Here is a 19,424-nt window from a genome sequence, read left to right as displayed (position 1 = left end):
CAAATAGCTTCACTACTCGTAAACGAATGGTAAACGAATGATTCAAATAGCTTAAAGGTCCCATGGCATGCTACTTTATGGATGCTTCAATATAGATATTGGTGGGCCCCTAACAGAGTATTTGAAGACGTCCCCGAAATTCCCCCGTGATGCAGAATTACAGCCACTCCGAGCCAGTCGCACATTGAACACACTTTCCCCAAACGCGCCGTTTCGGTGTCTGTAGCTTTAATGCAAATGAGGAGGAGCGAGGCGGGTCAAGGAGGAGGGTGGGGGTGTGGCCCTGAGCAGCTTGCGGCCATGGAACCATCCGCTGTTTACAGTGGATGTATCGCAATGGCGAGGCGCCCACAGCCTTTGGCCGTGTTCTGTAAATATTCTAGAACACATGGGAGTCCTGGAGCTCTATATCTAAATAATATCATATTATACATAGATATCTATATCATATAATGCATATTATCACGGCCAAAAGCTGTGTGCGCCTCCGGACGATATTATGAATCTCAAACGACTGCGTGGGGTTCTCCGACGTCTCTGGTTCTTCCACGTCCACATCAATCTGAAGTAGACTGACCCGCGATACGGAGGAGGAAGGGACCACCGCCTCCTGCAGCTGGCAGCGGGCAGCGCCGAGGGACCACGGCCTCCTGCAGCTGGCAGCGGGCAGCGCCGAGGCGGTGGTCCCTCGGCAGCGGGCAGCGCCGAGGGACCACGGCCTCCTGCAGCTGGCAGCGGGCAGCGCCGAGGCGGTGGTCCCTCGGCAGCGGGCAGCGCCGAGGGACCACCGCCTCCTGCAGCGGGCAGCGGGCAGCGCCGAGGCCGTGGTCCCTCGGCAGCGGGCAGCGCCGAGGGACCACCGCCTCCTGCAGCGGGCAGCGGGCAGCGCCGAGGCCGTGGTCCCTCGGCAGCGGGCAGCGGGGCTCAAGCGGGAGACAATCGCCGGCAACAATCCCTTTCTCCTGCATGTCGTGGTTCATGTGCTTCAGGGAGTCCAAGCCAAAGTTCCTTTCCCCCCATTCCAGGACACCTATTGGTCGTAAAATGTAGTACTAATCAAATGATGTGCAAATTGTTTAAATCATGTGTCTGTTTTATTTTTTTATTGTTCCAACACAGAACAACACATTTGGACAACTACACATACAGCATCACACACAAAGTTAGTATTGTTACACCAATCCATGTAGTTACCGTGGCAACACACGCCAAAAAAAAACTGTTATTGTTGTTATTACTTTACCCGGCCATGGCTTTTAAAGTGCATACACCTGAATCATAGAAGACACACACACACACACACACACACACACACACACACACACACACACACACACACACACACACACACACACACACACACACACACACACACACACACACACACACGCATGCATGGGCGCACACTCACACTCGCGCACACACACATTGCCCAAATTAACAAATGGAAGAATAGTAAAAATGTTGTGAGTTGACATAGTTAAACTTTGGACATTTCCCAAACAGTAGGATCACAATATCTTGACCCAAAGGAAATGCTGTCTGGATGCTGTTGTCTGTTAGCTTGTGTTACATCGGCGACTAAACCATCACATGCTTTCCTCGGTTTTGACACAAAGGAAACACAATTATGCTATGGAAAATTCAAGGCTGGTTTTTCTTTTAATATTGGCTTACGCTTCACATTTCTATATGTTTTGCCGACACTGCCACTTTTCACTTTTCTTTTATGTAAAGCTACTTTCAATGTAGAGAGAGTAGAGTTCACATGACCTGATAACCAATTCAACATGACGAAACAGATAAATAAAGAATGGACAGGAAAGAATATCACATGTTTATCAGATCTAAGAAGTGAAATGACGCCATTCACGCCTTTTTCTGTGAATGTGTGTATTGTCGGTAGCTAGTAGGCTACTGGTAAACTATAACCAGCACTGTCGTTTAACTGATCCACTTTGCAGTCATAAATTGAAATGACATGACTGAATGACCCTTAATGACCTTTGCCTACCAGCATCAATTAGCCATCTATCGCTGGAAACAAATAATATAGAAGGACTTCAACCACACCGGGTATGTGACTTTATGTTGTAATGCATGGAAATATTACCACTAAGCAATGTTTTCCATTAGATTAATGGACACACTGATACAAATATGTTATGTGTTTGTATTGGATATACTACAGATGATATGAAAAATATATGCACGTGAGATGGAGGTTAAAATTTGTTTTGAAAAGCGTTATGGAGGATAGAATTATAGGAGATAGTCATAGTTATACAGGTCTGGTCAAAAACCTCCAATTAGCTATCGGACCCCTTTTATGTCAATCTACTTCCCAATTAGCAAGTTCAACCCAAATATATATTTTTTAATTGAAGTTTTACTTGTGATGTGTATGAAATACTTTCTTATTTATGATTGGGCTTCGATGATGGCCCCACCACGCCCATTTAAAATTTAGAAAAACGAATGGGAATGAATTGATCAAAATGAAATTACATCTTGTCTACGGAATAAATGTGAGGACACTCATTCATAACTAATTTGAATGAGATAATGAAATAACGAAACCTTATTTTCCAGTAAGAGCCTTCATAAAACACAAAACATAAAAGAAACTCAAAACGACCCTTTCATCACTACATAGGCCTACTGGACTGTATGAATCTTGAGTAACCTTGTCTTACTATACCTTGGTTTTTTAGGTTTAAAAAAATTATAAAACCGAAACAATTAAAATGCGTGCAAAAAAACATTTTAATTTCTTAAATAATGATATCACAATTGTATCTCATTTCCCTGTTTAGACAACCAGCATATGTTGTTAAGGGTACAGTGTTTACATTAACTTGCATTTATTTTTTTGATTTGCATTTTGAATATGTTTAATTTTCACAGTGTTGTTATGTTCGAGACCAGAGAGGGTGTGTGAGGTAGGCATGAACTGAAACTCATCCACTGAATTCTGTCTTCAATAACTGCTGTTGTATGATGCTGGGTAAAGTTAAGGTTGGTAAGGTATGGTAGTTCAGACATTCTAACGGTAGTGTGTATTTGAATATATTTGTAAACAGCATAAAAGACTGGTGACATGTTGTCTTTAGAAGGTCCTCTTCCCTTTTTTACTGGGAATTAGGGACAAATAAAAAGTTAGAAGGGTTTTTTGTGTGCATTTTCGTCTTTTACCAGGCAGTAATTGTTTTGTGTATGACACAATTTAAAAGACATGTCCTTGATAAAATGGCATTATTGGGTAGGCCACAAGATCAGACAAATTAGCATACAACAATACAGAAATGATTGCATCTTGTCATTACTACACCACACATTTGTTGAAAGTTGCGGAGAGGGCAAATTTTGTTACTTGCGTCAAAACTTTAGTTTTTATTTTCTGGGGCCCTTTAAAAAGGAAATTAAAGGTGTTCATGCAGTTAGATATACAGTTTGTTGACATGTCAACAGAATAGAACTAGCTACATTTGTCATCAAACCCAGAGCCTTCAATAGGCAGAGTTTGGGCATTCCTAGTGTTCAGTGGCAGCCATATTAGCTTAGTAACATTCCCTCAACCTTTCTCAGGCCGACAGGCGATTCACACGGCAACATGATGTTTAGAATGCGGGGCAATTCCAGGGAGGAAACCTTGCATGCCAGTTATCGTTACTTTACATCTCACAAATCCAGAAACATGATGCTTGCTGTACATCCTGATAACAAACTCTCTCTATGGCACTGACCTAACACGCTATAACTACTTATTGTTAACTATATAATTATCATAACCACAATAGACTACTTCTTTAGAGTAGATTATATTATATTTATATACATGTTACCTTTGACACAGTCTACTTACATGGCACCAGCACCTAAAAAAATCCCCATTGGAAATTGATAAGCTTTTTTTTCAAAAAATAACTTCAGTCTCATTACAGTGTGTTAGCAGCAAGGTACATAAATAACATAAATAAAAAATTATACTTTTTAGGACTTATTTAGCCTTTCTTCTCGTGGGACATTTACAGTAGGCCTAACTAGTATGCTAAAGATGTCTTTCCTTCTTTGTTTCCTTATCTCAATTCTGGGAATGTTCAGCAGAGTTGCTGTTTTTCAAAAATGGAGTAGATCAATAAATAAATAATTAAATACAGAAAAAAAAGTTAATAAATAAATACATGTTCATTGTGATTAGTGCTGTCCTATGAAATAATAGCTGTGTAAAATCTTTTGTCTCTTCTGCTATCTTTTTTTGGTAATTTAACCGTTACACCATAAATCGCAAAAATATCAATAGCCTTCTGTTTAAATATCTTTTTGTTCCCCCCAATTTTATTTTACAAGACCTTTCTCAATTGTACCCTCCGCAGGTTTCCCTCGATTCTTGTCTTCCCCCTGCCACCCGTGGTGACTTACGCTATGATAAACGGCAGCTGTGTTGGTCAGGTGGTTGACACTCGTAGGCCAGTGGTCAGGTCACTTTAGGTCCACGCCCTGAGTCTGCGACTGTGCCTTTTCCTTGGCCTGGGGAAGCAAAAAAAAAGACATTTTCTGAAAACCAAGGCATATTGTATGCCCACAGATTGTTTTGTTCCTGATAAAACTGGACTAAAGTAAAATAAAAATAAAAATGATTTCAAGATCTATGTTCACAGATCTATGTTCGGAGCAGCGGGGGCAGTATTGCGTTCGCTTTACCGCACCATTGTTATGAAAAGAGAGCTGAGACGCAAGGCAAAGCTCTCGATCTACCGGTCGATCTTCGTTCCTATCCTCACCTATGGTCATGAGGGCTGGGTGATGACCGAAAGGACGAGATCGCGGGTACAAGCGGCCGAGATGAGTTTTCTCAGAAGGGTGGCTGGCGTCTCCCTTAGGGATATGGTGAGAAGCTCAGCCATCCGTGAGGAACTCGGATTAGAGCCGCTGCTCCTTTACTTAGAAAGGAGTCAGCTGAGGTGGTTCGGGCATCTGGTAAGGATGCCCACTGGGCGCCTTCCTTGGGAGGTGTTTCAGGCACGTCCAGTGGGGAGGAGACCTCGGGGAAGACCCAGGACTAGGTGGAGAGATTACATCTCAACACTGGCCTGGGAACGCCTCGGGATCCCCCCGTCAGAGCTGGTCAATGTGGCCCAGGAAAGGGAAGTCTGGGGCCCCCTGCTTGAGCTGCTCCCCCCGCGACCCGACCCCGGATAAACGGATGAAGATGAGATGAGATGAGATGTTCACAGATTCTCATCTGTGATCATCGAGTAGCACCTGTTTTATCTGTAAGTGAACCGTAGCTTGGATTATTCATCGTTTTTCCTGAGGTAAGCCTGTCAAGCATAAGCGCAGACATAGCGGAATATGGCAGTTTGATACCAAAGACAACTTAGTTTGGAGAGCACATGTCTGCCCTGTGTATATTACTCCCACTTACCAAGAGCGAAGGACGAGGAGGCCTCATTGGTCGCACTGGTCGCACTGGTTGCACTGGCCGCACTGGTTCCATTGGTTCCACTGGCTCTGCTACAGGGTTTCCCTGTCTGTGGTGAAGGGGCTCCAGGTCATCAGCCACGTCATCACAGCCGATGTAGCCTCCGGCACTAAACACGGACCCTAAGTCGCCTTGTAACAAATTTTGGCCCGAAGAAACATTAAATGTGGCAGGGTCGCTGTTGGTGGACATGTTACTCGTGGCTTGCTCTTGGTCTACTGACATGCTGAGGAGGTCAGCTTTGTAGGTGTTGCAGTTGTTGGTACTGCCAGTCGTGTTGCCGAGGTCCAGACCCTCCAGGTGCAGGGCCTCGGGGCTGTTGGAGACCTCTGAGGCCGGACCACCGGCGGAGCTGTTAGCAGGGTCAGTGCTGTTGGAGATGTTGGACTGTGTGTCTGGATTGAAGTACATCTCTGAGTCTTGCTCACAGTGGTGGTTATTGTTAGCCTCCGGTAAAGCCTGATTACTTAGAAAGTCCAGCACCTCCTGGTTATCATGGCTTCTGTAATCTTGCAGTTCCTGGTTTCTACTGAATCCTTGGAGTTCCTGGTTGTCTTGGCCACAGAAGTCCAGAACCTCCTGGTTTTCATAATAGGAAGGAGCCCGTGGTTCCTTGTTGTGGATACTTGTTTCTACTACTTCCTGGTTACATTGCTGTGGTAGTTCTTGTTCATCTTTGTCGTGAGATACCATCGGTTCCTGGTTGTCATCGCAGAAGGGTTCCAGCACTTCCTGGTTAAGAGGACTAGACAGGTCAACCAACTCCTGGTTCTGAATGCTGAACAAGTCCAGAACATTCTTGGTATCGGACACACTTGGTTCCAAAATCTCCTGATTTCCATTGCTACAGAAATCCAGCATTTCCTGATTGTTTTGGTTACATGGTTCAAGCACTTCCTGGTTGTCCTGGGCGAATGGATCCACAACTTCCTGGTTACTATAAGGTTCTACTAGCTCCTCGTTGGTAAAGCTACAAAGTTCCACCTCCTCCTGGTCGTCATGGCTACACACCTCAAGTACTTCCTGGTTCTCTTCCTCCTGGCTCAGCTTAAAGCCATAGGGGTCAACCACATCCTCACTGGCTACCCGGGAGACGCTGAGGTCAAACCCATAGCGATCAAAGTTGAGCTGAGAAGAGGTGGGTTCTGGGTCAAAGGCCAAATCAGGATCATTCGATTCTGGGCTGAGATCTTCCTCATCATCAGGATCCAGAAGGCTGTGAGTGGAATGTTCCGGACTCAGTTTGAACCCGTACGGGTCAAAGGAGGAGTGGGTGGATGGGTAGCTCATCTCGAAACTGCACTCATTCATCTCTGAAGTGATCTGCGTCGAGGGATTTGGAGCATCGACTGAGTCGTGGTGAACCAGTGTTAGTTGGGGTTCTACCTCGAAGCTGTTGTCCGTTTCTGACTCAAGGGGCTGTGCTTCTAGGCAGGAAGTGACCTCACAGGAAAGGGGCTGCTCTGTGATGACAAGCTGAGTCATGTCGGATGCGTCAGGTACGGCACCAGAGGGCGCCAGCTCAGGGGAATATTGAGCCGAATCGGTACTCAGACCTACAAGAAGAAGACAGGGCTAGATTAGACCTCCAGGGGACGCAGCACATTAAGCAGGGCCAGGGTTCAACGCCAGAGCAGTCTAAGCCCTCTCTATTTTGAATGTGCTGCTCTTTCTACCTCTCTGACACCAGCAGGAGAGTGGGAGCCAACAAGACTCAGGCACTGCCGATTTTTTTTCATCTATCTAACACTTCTTATCTGTCTATCTACTGTCATCAACACATTTTAAATTGCTGGTTGACGTCGATGTGGAATGACGTTAAGGTCATAGAAACCATAGCCAACAGTAAAACAAATTGTTCCGAATGAACAAAACAATTCACCTCCACCAGAGATAGACTCCTTAAAACAGGTCAATTGCAGTAGTTTAGCAAATAACATCAAAAATAACCTTATTGAAATGACTTATATATCTTATATCTGCTGCAATGGCTCTTCACACTGGTTCTTTCTGTTGGTGGTATTGTCCAATACAGAGCACTATCTGCAATTAACAAATACCTGTAGTGTTCAATAATAAAAACACTGGACTGGGTATTGGCTTCATCATTTACATTTACATTTAGGGCATTTAGCAGACGCTTTTATCCAAAGCAACTTACAATAAGTATATTTGTCATAAGAAGTGAAGCAATATATGGCTGTCGGTCCAGTAAAGATGTTCATAGAACCAAGTGCAAGTGCTAACAATCGCTAGGCTAACCCATTCCCCGCGCACAGCAGTGATAGCAGCTACTGCAGATGCTACACAATTAAGTACTACAAATGAGTAAGTGCGTCCATTAAGTGCGTACATTAAGTGCCAGGACGCACAACATACTGTGGTGGGCGGGGGGGGGACTGGATCCTCAAACACTTATATACAAAGGTTTCATTAATTACAAGTTGACCTTTGACCGCCGCGGTGTTGTTCTTCCCGCCGGCCGCGTCCCCGGTCAGGGAGGCCAGGCTGAGCTCCTCGATGTCCGAGGGGGGGGAGACGGCGGCCAGGTCCAGCTCGTAGCCGTTGGGGTCCGACTCCACCGAGTACTGTCCCTGGGACCGCCAGCCCCGGGACGCCGCGTCCAGCCCCAGGTCCTCGGAGGAGCTCTGGATGGGCTTGAACCCCCGCGCCTCGGCCGGCGCCGCCCGGTCCGTGGCGTCCGCCGCCATGGCGACGGCGTCCAGGTCCTCGCGGCTGTAGCTGATCTCGATGTCGCTGTCCTCGTCCGGGAACTCGGACTCGAAGCACTGGGTCCCCGTGGACGCTTTGTGCTCGACGCACGACAGGCTGGTGTCGGCGTCGTCGTTGGCAACCGCCGCCGCCGCCGCCTCGTCTGATCCCGGCGGGAAGAAGATGTCTGCCGCGAACGGGTCGGTGCCTTTGAAGGGGTCTGAGGCGAAGACGTCTAGCGGGAAAGGAAGCGGGAAAAATGGATGTTTTTTGTTTTTAAAGATTTATTTTAGAAGGTTTTGTCCTTTTGAGTGAGTAAGACTGGAATGAATGTGAGTGACAGGGGAAAGCATGCAGCAAAGGAACACGTGCAGGAATCAAACCCGGGTCACTGCAGTAAGGACTGGGCCTTAATGGTACGCGCTGTACCCAGTGAACCACCAGGACCATCCTGTTAATACGGTTTGGACCTGACTGTCTTTCATGAGATACACTGGAATATATCTGTTGCGTAACTGCTGGTTGTGTATTGCAGTGGGATCTTTAAGCAGTGAAAGGGATCTATTGAGGTATGGTCATCCCCACGCACCTTTATGGTTGACTGTTCATATAACCTACTTACCTGAGGAATCCGTCTTTGGGAACATATCTTCATTGAAAAGATCATCTGGAAGTGAGGGAATATCTGATCAATCTGAAGTTCATTGTTAAATAATAATTTAATGGAACCAAATAAGTTGCTTGTGTAAGTATTTTTGAAATGCTGAAGTCACAAAAGCAAATTCCAGTACTCTGCTTAAATGCGACCTTCAATGACATTGCTTGTTCAACTGTGAAATCAAAAACGGCATAAATGCCAACGTGCATTAATGTGCTGCCCTACCATCAGGCCCCTGTGTATCTGAGAGGGCCGAGTTCAATGTGGGGACCTTGAGACGTACCTTCGGCCTGACCGTGAACGAAGGGGTCGGGTTTGTAGAAGTCCAGTTGGTCCACGGGGTTGGCGCTGGCTGTCAGCGCTTCCTTCTCGTTGTTAGTCTTCTTCTCCGCGTCCGTGCTCCTCTGGGTCTGTTCAGGCCCCCCCTCAGCTCCCTCCGTCTGCATGGGGGGAGATCAGAAGATGGATATGAAGAAGAATTTCTATCAGTTTGCTATTCTTTTTTAAGACTTACGAGATGTATACATTTCATATGTCTTAAGGGGTGCATATGAACGATTAGTGCATTTACTGCCGTTCATTACATTGTAATTTCAAGAAGACTGCGTGAAATCATGTCTTTTTTTTTTCAAGGTTCAATAATATACAAGTAAGAGTAGGTATGAATTATTAATAAGATGCATAATTCAAATATGTACATATATGACTATTAATAGGGTTGGACTAGAATAGCATATAGTTAGCATATTAAATAATTAATAAATGATTACATAGTATAATATTGCCTACTGGTACATAATTATTGAATTATTCAATATTATCTTATTATGGTCAAAATAAATGCGTTGTAAAAGAGTGGCCACATTCGTGTTAGGATGTAATGTTTTATACATGATTGAAGGTTGTTAAATGGGTTAGAATGAGACCAAGGTTACCTTTGGGGCCTCCAGAGAACTCTCAGCCACTTCCTCTCTGGTCCCTGTCAGGTTGTTATTGAAGGAAGAACTGCTGGTCCTCTGATAGATGGAGGGACGGACAGAAACACACAGCGAGATGTGAGAGGACAACTAGAGGGAACAACATGTCATTATTTAAATCATGAAGGAACCGGTTGGCTATCTGCTGCAACTCTCTTTCATTCCGAGCTCACACCACAGGACTAGCAAATTCAAATGCGAGGAGAGAAGCTTACATCCAGCGACGGTCAAATGACCGTAGTGGTGCATACCGCAGTACAGCACACACTAGCCAGTCTAGGTAGGACAGAGAGTTACCCCGGGGCCTAACACGTATTCTACACGACTATAAAACACAGAAATCTCCACGGACAGTTTGTCCTTTGTCCTGTCGTGTGAGCTTGGCATAAAAGTTTCGCGCAAAACCATTTTTCAGAACAACAAGCGCTATCACCAGGGCAGCTGGCACTGCCCAATGACTAAGAAATGCACCGTTCACAACACTCTCCTGTTCTAAAATTAGTCCATCATAACTGCAAGACCAAGAAAATGTGAGCCTCGAAATACATCTTCTATTCTTTGGTCCAAGCCGCTTGAGTTTGACCTCTACCGTACTTCTGTTCTGCCCTGCACTCCCCACTGCGCTGAAAGGAGCCATTCAGCAGAACCTTAGCCTTGAAAGAGTTGCTCCCGACCGGACTCCTGTTTCAGCATCTACCCGTGTGCTCATACGGTCAGACGCCAGCTAAGCAGACGCAATCTGAAAGATCCTTTTGTAATGTAAACAGAGGAAACGCATCGACAACACATCCAACTTTCTTTCAGCAGTTATAGAGAACGAGGTTTCGGTTTGGGAGTCTCTCGGAGCCTCTCGGGCTGCCGCGTGGCGGAGGCGATGGCTCCGTCCTCCCGCGCGCGGCGTACCATGATGAAGTCAGCGTACGCCGGCAGTGATTGGCTGCGGCCCCAGGGCCTCAGCGGGAGGGGGTCGTCTTCGGTGGTGTCCGCGGGCGACGTGGACTCGTCCAGCTGGCTGTCTGGAGTGGCGGCTCCTCCCGACAGAGAGCACAGAGCGTTCTCCTCCTGCCGGGCCGACACAGGACCCAGTCACCAACCTGGCTTTACAGTCGTACTGATGCATGCTTTTGCGCATTATATGAAATATATATTCTGTTTCCTTTGTCCAATGCCATAACACATAATTCAGTTATCGTTTTTAGCAGACCATCACACGCTTATGTTACGTTTTTTATATCGCATGGCTTCATTACATTTGCATATGGATGTGTAAGCCGGGCAACTCAACACACACACACACAAACACACACAAACAGCCGTACACACACACAAACACACACACGGTTAACATATAACCATATACATGTTCAGATTAAAAAATATATTAAAAAAAGTGTTGTCTTGTTTATTTTGGGAGTGTTCACGTGCAGTACACACTAAAACAGCCCTGCACCTCCCCTTCGGTGAACCACTGTTCATCATTATTCAGACTAGTACGAGGACGCCTGTGGCCCCACCTGCAGGATCTCCTCGTAGGACTGGCGGATGGAGTCCTGCAGCGGGTTGTTCCTCTGGCCCGCCTCCTCCGCCCGCCGCTTGGCGTTCTTCACCTCCTCCCGCAGCTTCTTCAGCCTCCAGCGGGCGCGCGCCAGCTCCCGCTCGTACTCCTCCACCTGGCCCTCCTTCTTACTCTCCTCAGCCTGCAGGGACAGGATCTGGAGAGGAGGGGGAGGAGGAGGAGGGAGGGGGGAGGGGGGAGGGGGGAGGGAGGGAGGGGGGAGAGGGAGGGGAGGGAGGGGGAGGAGGGGGGGAGGAGAGAGGGGGAGGGGGAGGGAGGGGAGGGAGGGGGGGAAGGGGAGGAGGAGGGAGGAGGAGGGGGGAGAGGGAAGGGGGGAAGGGGAGGAGGAGGGGAAGGGGAGGAGGAGGGAGGAGGAGGAGGGAGGGGGGGAGGGGGGAGGGAGGAGGGGGGGAGGAGGAGGGGGGAGGGAGGGGAGGGAGGGGGGGAAGGGGAGGAGGAGGGAGGAGAGAGGGGGAGGGAGGGGAGGGAGGGAGGGAAGGGGAGGAGGAGGGAGGAGGAGGGGGGAGAGGGAGGAGGAGGAGGGAGGAGGGTGGGGGAGAGGGAGGAGGGAGGAGGAGGGAGGAGGAGGGGGGGAGAGGGAGGAGGGAGGGGGAGGAGGAGGAGGGAGGTTGGGGGAGAGGGAGGAGGGGGGGGAGGGGGAGAGGGAGGGGGAGGCAGGGGAGGAGGAGGGAGGGGGGATGGAGGAGGAGGAGGAGAGAAGGGGGAGACAGAAGGAGAAATTAGGGGGTGTCAGTAAATTGTTGTTGTTCATGTCGTGGCTCCTGGATGGGGAGGGGTTGGGAGAAGGAGGGTGCTGGCTTCCTTTGAAACTAATGTTTTGTTTTTTTTAGGATTTATTGTGTCTTTTATGGTCCCTCGAAAAAATACATTATCAAGGAAGCAATCTTGAGAAGGAAGATATCAGTTATTAAACCCTCAGTAATAAATAAATTCTTCAGAATCATTTTTAATACCCTCTGGAATAACTGAATCTGGTGATGGACTAGAAGATATCAGTTATTATACCCATGATGCATTCCCTGTAGTTTAGTCAGTTGGTAAGAACAGGGAAAGGGGGATTTGTTTGCAAGCAATCTTTCTCAGTTTCATGGTGTGTTGGTGGTTCAAGTCAAGTTCATTTATTTGGTTTAGAAATTTGGCTTGGAGACATGTTATAGACAAACTGCTGCATAGACAAACATGGAACAAAAAGACACAACAATGCATAAAGACAGTAGAACATCCAACATAGACAGAAAGTACATAGTCAAAAGTCAAAGTAGCCAAAAGTACAGTGCTAGTGTACACCTTTAAGTGCAGTAGTGCACAATAAAGTGCCAGTGCATGTTAGAGTGCTAGTACATTAGAAATGCTTGTTTATTTCTAATGTACTAAACGGAAACTTTGCTGTGACGTTGGAGAGCTAGCCCGTAGATGGTGGAATACCTTCTGACTCTCCTCCACACATAGCTGCCTGGTGCTCTTGATCTGCAGCTGCAGCTTCTCCTTGTGCTGGTCCAGCTTCAGCAGGGTCTCCTCCAGGTCCCGGACGTCCTGCTGCTGCTCCTGCAGCTCCAGACTCTCCAGCGCCACTGCATTCTCTAGCTCCTACACACTCACACACACATGGACAAAGGCACGCACACACACAGGCACACGCACGCACACACACGCACACACACACAGACATACACGCACACACACACGCATGGACACACACACACACATACAACACACATACATACACACATACATACACAAACAAACACACATACAAACACACACACACACACACACACACACATACATACACACACACATACATAAATACACCAAGGCAAAGAGAAGGAGAAATCTTTTAAAGAATTAAGCATGAATCAGAAGCACATGTTTGTTAAAAATAATTATAATAAGAATAATAATACAATTAGTAATGATCATAAACAATAATTAAAACACCACATGGATGCAAACAAACACAGGAACCCACATTAACGTACGTAAACAATGAGCGACTCTGTTGTCATGCGTGACTCCCTTGCCCCACTGAATACCCTTAATGCTACCAGCTTCTGTGTATCGTTTGTAAGGTTAACATCATTAAATGTATTATTGTAAACTTGCTATATTATAATGTTAAATCTTGAAGGATATCTATGTTTATTATATGTGTTGCCTTAACGAAGCAAAGCGGTGTCCTTATCATACTTTTGACCTTAAAATGCTTAGGGCTGTATTATTATGTAGTCTATAGCATGACACAAGAGCCTTTTGAGATACTGCAGCAATGTCCGACACTACGTCCGACACTCGCCCAAGACCTACTGCCTTCATATCACGACGGAGGGAGGAGCAATCATCATCACATGAAATAAGATGACAAAACATCCCGACGGGCATGCATACATTCTGATGTGAAATGTAACACACATTCAGCCGGTGGTACCTGTCGTACAACACCTCCCAGTGCACCACCACAGTCACACTCACATAACATCCACACACACACACACACACACACGCGCGCTTCTTACGTGCATGTTACACGACATGCGACTACATGAACACCGACAGTGCAACCTACTCCATGCAAGCATTCCCGGCGTGCACACACAACGCGGGCTGCAGACCGACACACAAACAGTCGCACACACCAGGGCCAGGTGCTGCGGGCGTCTTACTCTGATCTCTGCTGTCTTGGCAAGGACCCTTTCATCCGTTTCCACGACTCCCGTATCCCTGGGAGACGAGGACCAGCACAGGAGGCAGGAGTGTTTTAGAATGGAGGAGAGCGAGCGCTCGTTCATCCAGCCCGCCTTCCCCCCGTCGCTCTTTACCTCCGGTACGGGCTCTATCTTCTCCCCCTGCACCGCGGCTTCCTCCATCACTGCCCTTATCTCTCTCTCTCTATCTCTCTCTCTCTCTCTCTCTCTCTCTCTCTCTCTCTCTCTTTCTGTTTATCTGTCCCCCGCTCTGTACCGTTTCACTGTCTATCGTCTCTTTCTACGTCTTCCGCTCTGTGTGCATCTCTCTCTCCCTCTCTCTCTCTCTCTCTCTCTCGCTCTCTCTCTCTACGCTGCAAAGGAGGAGCCTTGAGAGTGAGTGTGTGTGGAGGGGTGTGACTGTGAGCGAGAGAGAGAGAGAGAGAGAGAGAGAGAGAGAGAGAGAGAGAGAGAGAGAGAGAGAGAGAGAGAGAGAGAGAGAGAGAGAAGTCGTGCGCATTGAGAGATGGATGGGGGGATGGGGGGGGCAGATTGCACCATGTTCGGCGGCCAAAGAGGGGAGATGCGTCAGAGGGAGCGAGAGGGAAAGAGAGGGAAAAATGCAGGGATTTAAAAAGAGGCGGAGGGGTGTGAGCGAATGCACTGAAATCCCTTCTCCCTCTGACGAGCCTCCTCCTAATCCCTCATTCCTTCTCTACCGTCTAAAGTCAATAAAACCCGACCTTCCAACCTGAGTCCCTCACTTTCTCCCCCCCCCCCCCCCTGTCATTCACTATCCATCTCTTCCTCCCTCTCTCTCTCTCTCTCTCTGCCTCCCTGCTCCTCCCTTCTTCATCACCAGTCATTGCAGTAAGTGTCAGTCAAGGACGATGCAATGGGAGCACACATGCACACGCGCTGTGCATGTGTGCTCCCCTGTGTGAGTGTGTTCAGGCACACACACACACACACACACACACACACACACACACACAGCAGGAGATTAAACCATTCATGAAAAAGGTTGGCAACCTCCCACTGGCATGATAGTCTCTGTGCATGTGTGTGGTTGTGTGTGCGCTTGTCTGTTTACATGTATTTGTGTATGTTTGTGTTTGAGTGTGTGCTTGTGTTTTTATGATTGACAATATAATAGAATGATTTCCCACTATGCACAACATTTATATTTGATATGATTAGGCTACTTTACATCTGGAATACATAATTTTGTACCAGAATAGGATTTTACAATAATAATTTGGCAATCAGTCACTCATTGTTGGTTGGCCTGATCGATGATATCGATGCATGATGAATGTTAAACAAACATACTAAAACAGTATACATTTCATTTTGATTTATCTCAGCCATGTTCAAATTAATTCAAGATTATATAGGCTACTACAGTAAACTCAGATGCAGTGTCATGATTGATAACACGAATACACGTCATCGTTCCTTTCTCTAAGGACTGATGTGATTTGTAGCAGCTTAATAACAGCGGAACGGTTCCGTTATCGAAGGAGCAGGATGTCCCGGGCTCTTAACAGCAGACCGACAATTGCCAGATCACGGATAGGGCCCTGATCTATCGAAAAAAAGTTTGCCCTCAAACTAAAGACAAAGCCATGAATAGATATTAACCTGCCTACGATTAAGAAATCAGGTTTCATAATTGAATTATAATTGCATACATTTTGATGTTTGCATTGGGCCAGACAAACGAAAAAGCATGTTAGAATTGGCGTGGCGAGTGAGATAACTGCCTTCATAACATGATAACATCTACAACACCATAAACATATCCTTTGGCGGTGTAAGCTTGGCTGTTTAACAGCCTCTGGTGGGCTTATTACTGGTGGTCGGCCACTCAACACATTTTGAAAATCGCGACGAACATGTGTTACAGATAACCGGAATGATATTTTTGGGGATGATATACATTTAATTTACCCACCCAGTTTCTTCTCGGGCTCTCGCCCTCGGAGTCCTCAGACAGTCCAAAATAATACGCATCATTACTGCAGTGCTCGTGCGTTCATCCTCTGGCTGTCGCACCCCTCGCAGACACGTCCTGTTCCACAACAGTCCCGGGACTGGCACGGTATGGCTAGCTGGTCGGACGAAGACGAGCTGTCCCCGACGACACGAGAGCTTCTGTATATCACCCGGAGAGGCTTAACTTGCAGTTTATACAAATGAATAGATGCACCGATTTAATTTTCTGTCTCTGAGATGTGAAACAATCGGATTCTTTCCTGCACTGCTTCCCTGCAGGCTGCAGCATCCCTTTGCGCGAGCTGCTTGTCACGTGGGGAGTTGATTTGTCGACGGTGGGAGGGCGGGAAACAGCAGTCTCCGAGCAGCGGGTGCTACGGACAACCATGGATGTATTTATATTTTTAAAAAAAAGATGCAGTACATGCAGCTTATAGTAGGCCTACAAAGGTGTGATTCATTCTGCACACACGATGAGTAATGTGTATACTGTTTTAAAAATACATTTTCAAATGTATATTGATCGTGTGTGTGTGTGTGTGTGTGTGTGTGTGTGTGTGTGTGTGTGTGTGTGTGTGTGTGTGTGTGTGTGTGTGTGTGTGTGTGTGTGTGTGTGTGTAGGCCTATAACACAGCCTACACATATAGGCTACAAACTCTCTAGATTTACTAGGTCTGAACAACGTGGACAAATCATGGTTTTCTCCCCGGTTAATACCTGCAGTCAGATTGCATAAAAGCCAATTGGCCTAATGTGATTGGCTGTGTCGTTGCAGTGAGCTACGTTCAGATTGTTTAGACAAGGGATGCGATTGCCTAATGGCTAAGGCTTAAAATCAATATCGTTTCGGCAAAACTCTGGCAGAGAAAAGTATATTACGGTAAAAGGGAAGGCCCAGAATATTCTGCACTGCGAACAAAATAAGATTATTCTACAATAGAACTATAGGCTAACGACGACCTCACATGAGCCATTGCACGTCTGTGGGTTTGAATGAACCTGACTAATGGGGCAATCAGTGAAGAAACACAAACATTTTCTCGCACCATTTAAATTTCTAATCAAAAGATTAGCTTAATATAGACCCTTCCATAGAGGAATCATTGTATGATGAACACAGGTGTGTGTGTGTGTGTGTGTGTGTGTGTGTGTGTGTGTCTGTGTGTGTGTGTGTGTGTGTACTGTGTGTACGTGTGTGTACGTGTGTGTTTGTGGCTCATAACACTGGTTGTTGTTGTTATATAAACAAAAGTGTTGATCGTTAGACTACCTGTGTCAACAACCCGGTATCACACGATTGCGTGCTCCTGCGCACGAACGTTAATCTATTGAAGCGTGTTCCAGAGCACGATAGTCCGACTTTTTGCGTGTTACACAGAACGAAATGTAAACCAATGCATTCTGAATGGGAGTGTTCTAAGACAATTAACGTGCTCCACAAAACGGTACGAGAGAGAGAGAAAGAGAGAGAGGGAGGGACAGAGAGAGAGAGAGAGCGAGAGAGAGGCTTCAGAAAGGGTGTGCTCAGATAGTACAGTGCACCCTAGTTATGTTTATGCCAAAACCACAAATGCTATATGTATATATATATATATATATTGCCTAATTATATATATTGCCTATATATATGTATAGGCTATATATATAATTAGGCTATAATTATATTATTTAGCGTGTAATGAGACAATCTATAGCCAAATTGGCGAAGATGCCCGAGAATCTTCTAAATTTTGTTTTTCAATTGGAAGTAGGCTATTTGTCGTGTCACTAAGCATGACTTCCAAACTAAGGTTCTGTCCGGGAGCGTTCTCCCTAATGTCCCTTATGGAGCTCCGTACAGATCATTCATTGTTGAAAATTGTCTGTGATAACTAACAAATGACAGCTTTTGGCCACCCGTTTCTACTTAAAATTGTCTGTGATAACTAACAATATGACAGCTTTTGGCCACCCGTTTCTACTTTCACCTTTGATACTGAGAAATTGTGACAATACACGGATAGGCCTATATTAAATGCAGGTGCGCTGCTCTGTAGGCAAACCGCGAAGGAAAAAAGGGTAGCTGCTTCATCTGTTCTTTTTAGAATTGTATGTCTTGATGTTTATTTTATCTAGCCATCTATTCTCTTGTTTTCGGCTATGTGAATGAACGTCCGCGTCGATGCCTCGATCGCAAGTCCAGTGTCGCGAGCGGACGTTGCCATGACATCTAGAAATCATACCGTATTTAATGGGTTGTAGTGAGTGTAACATAATTCACCTACAGTATTTTGTTATGTGTTGTTCTTTCAATTGTGTTAGGCATGTCGTTTACTGTCTTGGTGGTTCAGGGATCGCTGTCCCTTTTAAGGATTACGAGCGTCTCATGACGTCAGAGCCCATGCGGGATTCGTTTACCTTCAGCACGTTTTAATTTCCTGTTTATCTCTTACTAAATAAACGAGTCACACAACTGTGTGCTCAACGTGCGAAATTGTGTCTCACTTATGGCAATTTCCACAGGGTTATCATTAATATTGATGTGTAGGGGTTGTTTATAACTCGTGAATAATATTGTTTAGACCACGGTCTGGGGGAATACTCTGATTCTGATTGGCTGCAGTGCGTGCATTAACTCCTGATATAGCCCTACAGACACCTGCTAAGTAGTTCCAGTCAGTGTTTAGATTCTCTGCCCGAGCCCGAGCCCGACGCGGGTCGGGCCGATATTTCCCACCACTATACTCGGGACGGGCCTTTGATCAAGCGTTTTTATTTTTATTTTACCATTGGTTTATTGGCCTAATCTGAGGAGACATCTATGCCATAAACAGAAATATTATAGGCCTTTATTACACGGGTCTTCTCAATGCCGTGGAACGCTCCGTTCACTTGCATGGGTAGTAGTCCGGTGACTTGTCTACCCCAGCGTCTACCGTTGCTAAGCGACGTCACCGTCTTTGCGGACAAATTATTTCTCTGCTGATCAACACTACAAATGGCCAAAAGACTTGTATCCCCCCCCCCCCCTTAAATAAATACTATGGCAGAATTATTATTATTCTCATTCAACTTGAACATGTGTTTTTACAGTAGAGTGGTGGAGGGATGACGTATGTTGGCCAACCCGGAAGTGAGCGTCGCCCTGGATTCCCTCGACAAAAAGCCAACGGGTTTTGCCATTGGATTTTGGATTATTATAAATTGAAACAATTTATTAAATAAATATTTGTGAGATGTCATTACTCATTTGTGAGATGCGTTTGCTTCCTATTTATGTCGAGTATACACCCCTACTGTCCACAAGCATCCCCCCCATATGGATTTGGAGAATTGTTGCCACGTCCCAGTGGTGGAG

At 46.1% G+C, this 19,424-nt stretch overlaps 1 protein-coding gene across 4 annotated transcripts; it reads right to left on the bottom strand.

Moving 5' to 3' along the window:
* Positions 1-2,630: 2,630 nt before the first annotated feature.
* LOC132462411 (uncharacterized) lies at positions 2,631-16,394 on the bottom strand. Of its 4 annotated transcripts, none has more exons than XM_060057932.1 (11): positions 16,047-16,394; positions 14,042-14,126; positions 12,834-12,995; positions 11,347-11,544; positions 10,736-10,894; positions 9,791-9,871; positions 9,139-9,295; positions 8,820-8,864; positions 7,935-8,432; positions 5,429-7,041; positions 2,631-4,530 (listed from the first exon to the last, which is right to left on the bottom strand). In XM_060057932.1, the coding sequence occupies exons 1-11, from the start codon at positions 16,106-16,108 to the stop codon at positions 4,483-4,485; spliced, it is 3,108 nt and encodes a 1,035-aa protein (XP_059913915.1). In that variant the 5' UTR covers positions 16,109-16,394; the 3' UTR covers positions 2,631-4,482. The 4 variants fall into 4 exon arrangements, with proteins under 4 accessions (XP_059913915.1, XP_059913916.1, XP_059913913.1 ...); XM_060057933.1 differs by having other exon boundaries at positions 14,069-14,126; XM_060057930.1 differs by lacking the exon at positions 16,047-16,394 and having other exon boundaries at positions 14,042-14,451.
* Positions 16,395-19,424: the final 3,030 nt, after the last annotated feature.

Source organism: Gadus macrocephalus, chromosome 8 (assembly GCF_031168955.1).
Source record: "Gadus macrocephalus chromosome 8, ASM3116895v1".
Classification (NCBI taxonomy): domain Eukaryota; kingdom Metazoa; phylum Chordata; class Actinopteri; order Gadiformes; family Gadidae; genus Gadus; species Gadus macrocephalus.
Note: the sequence above shows the minus strand (reverse complement) of the source record. Positions and strands in the feature narration are given on the sequence as shown.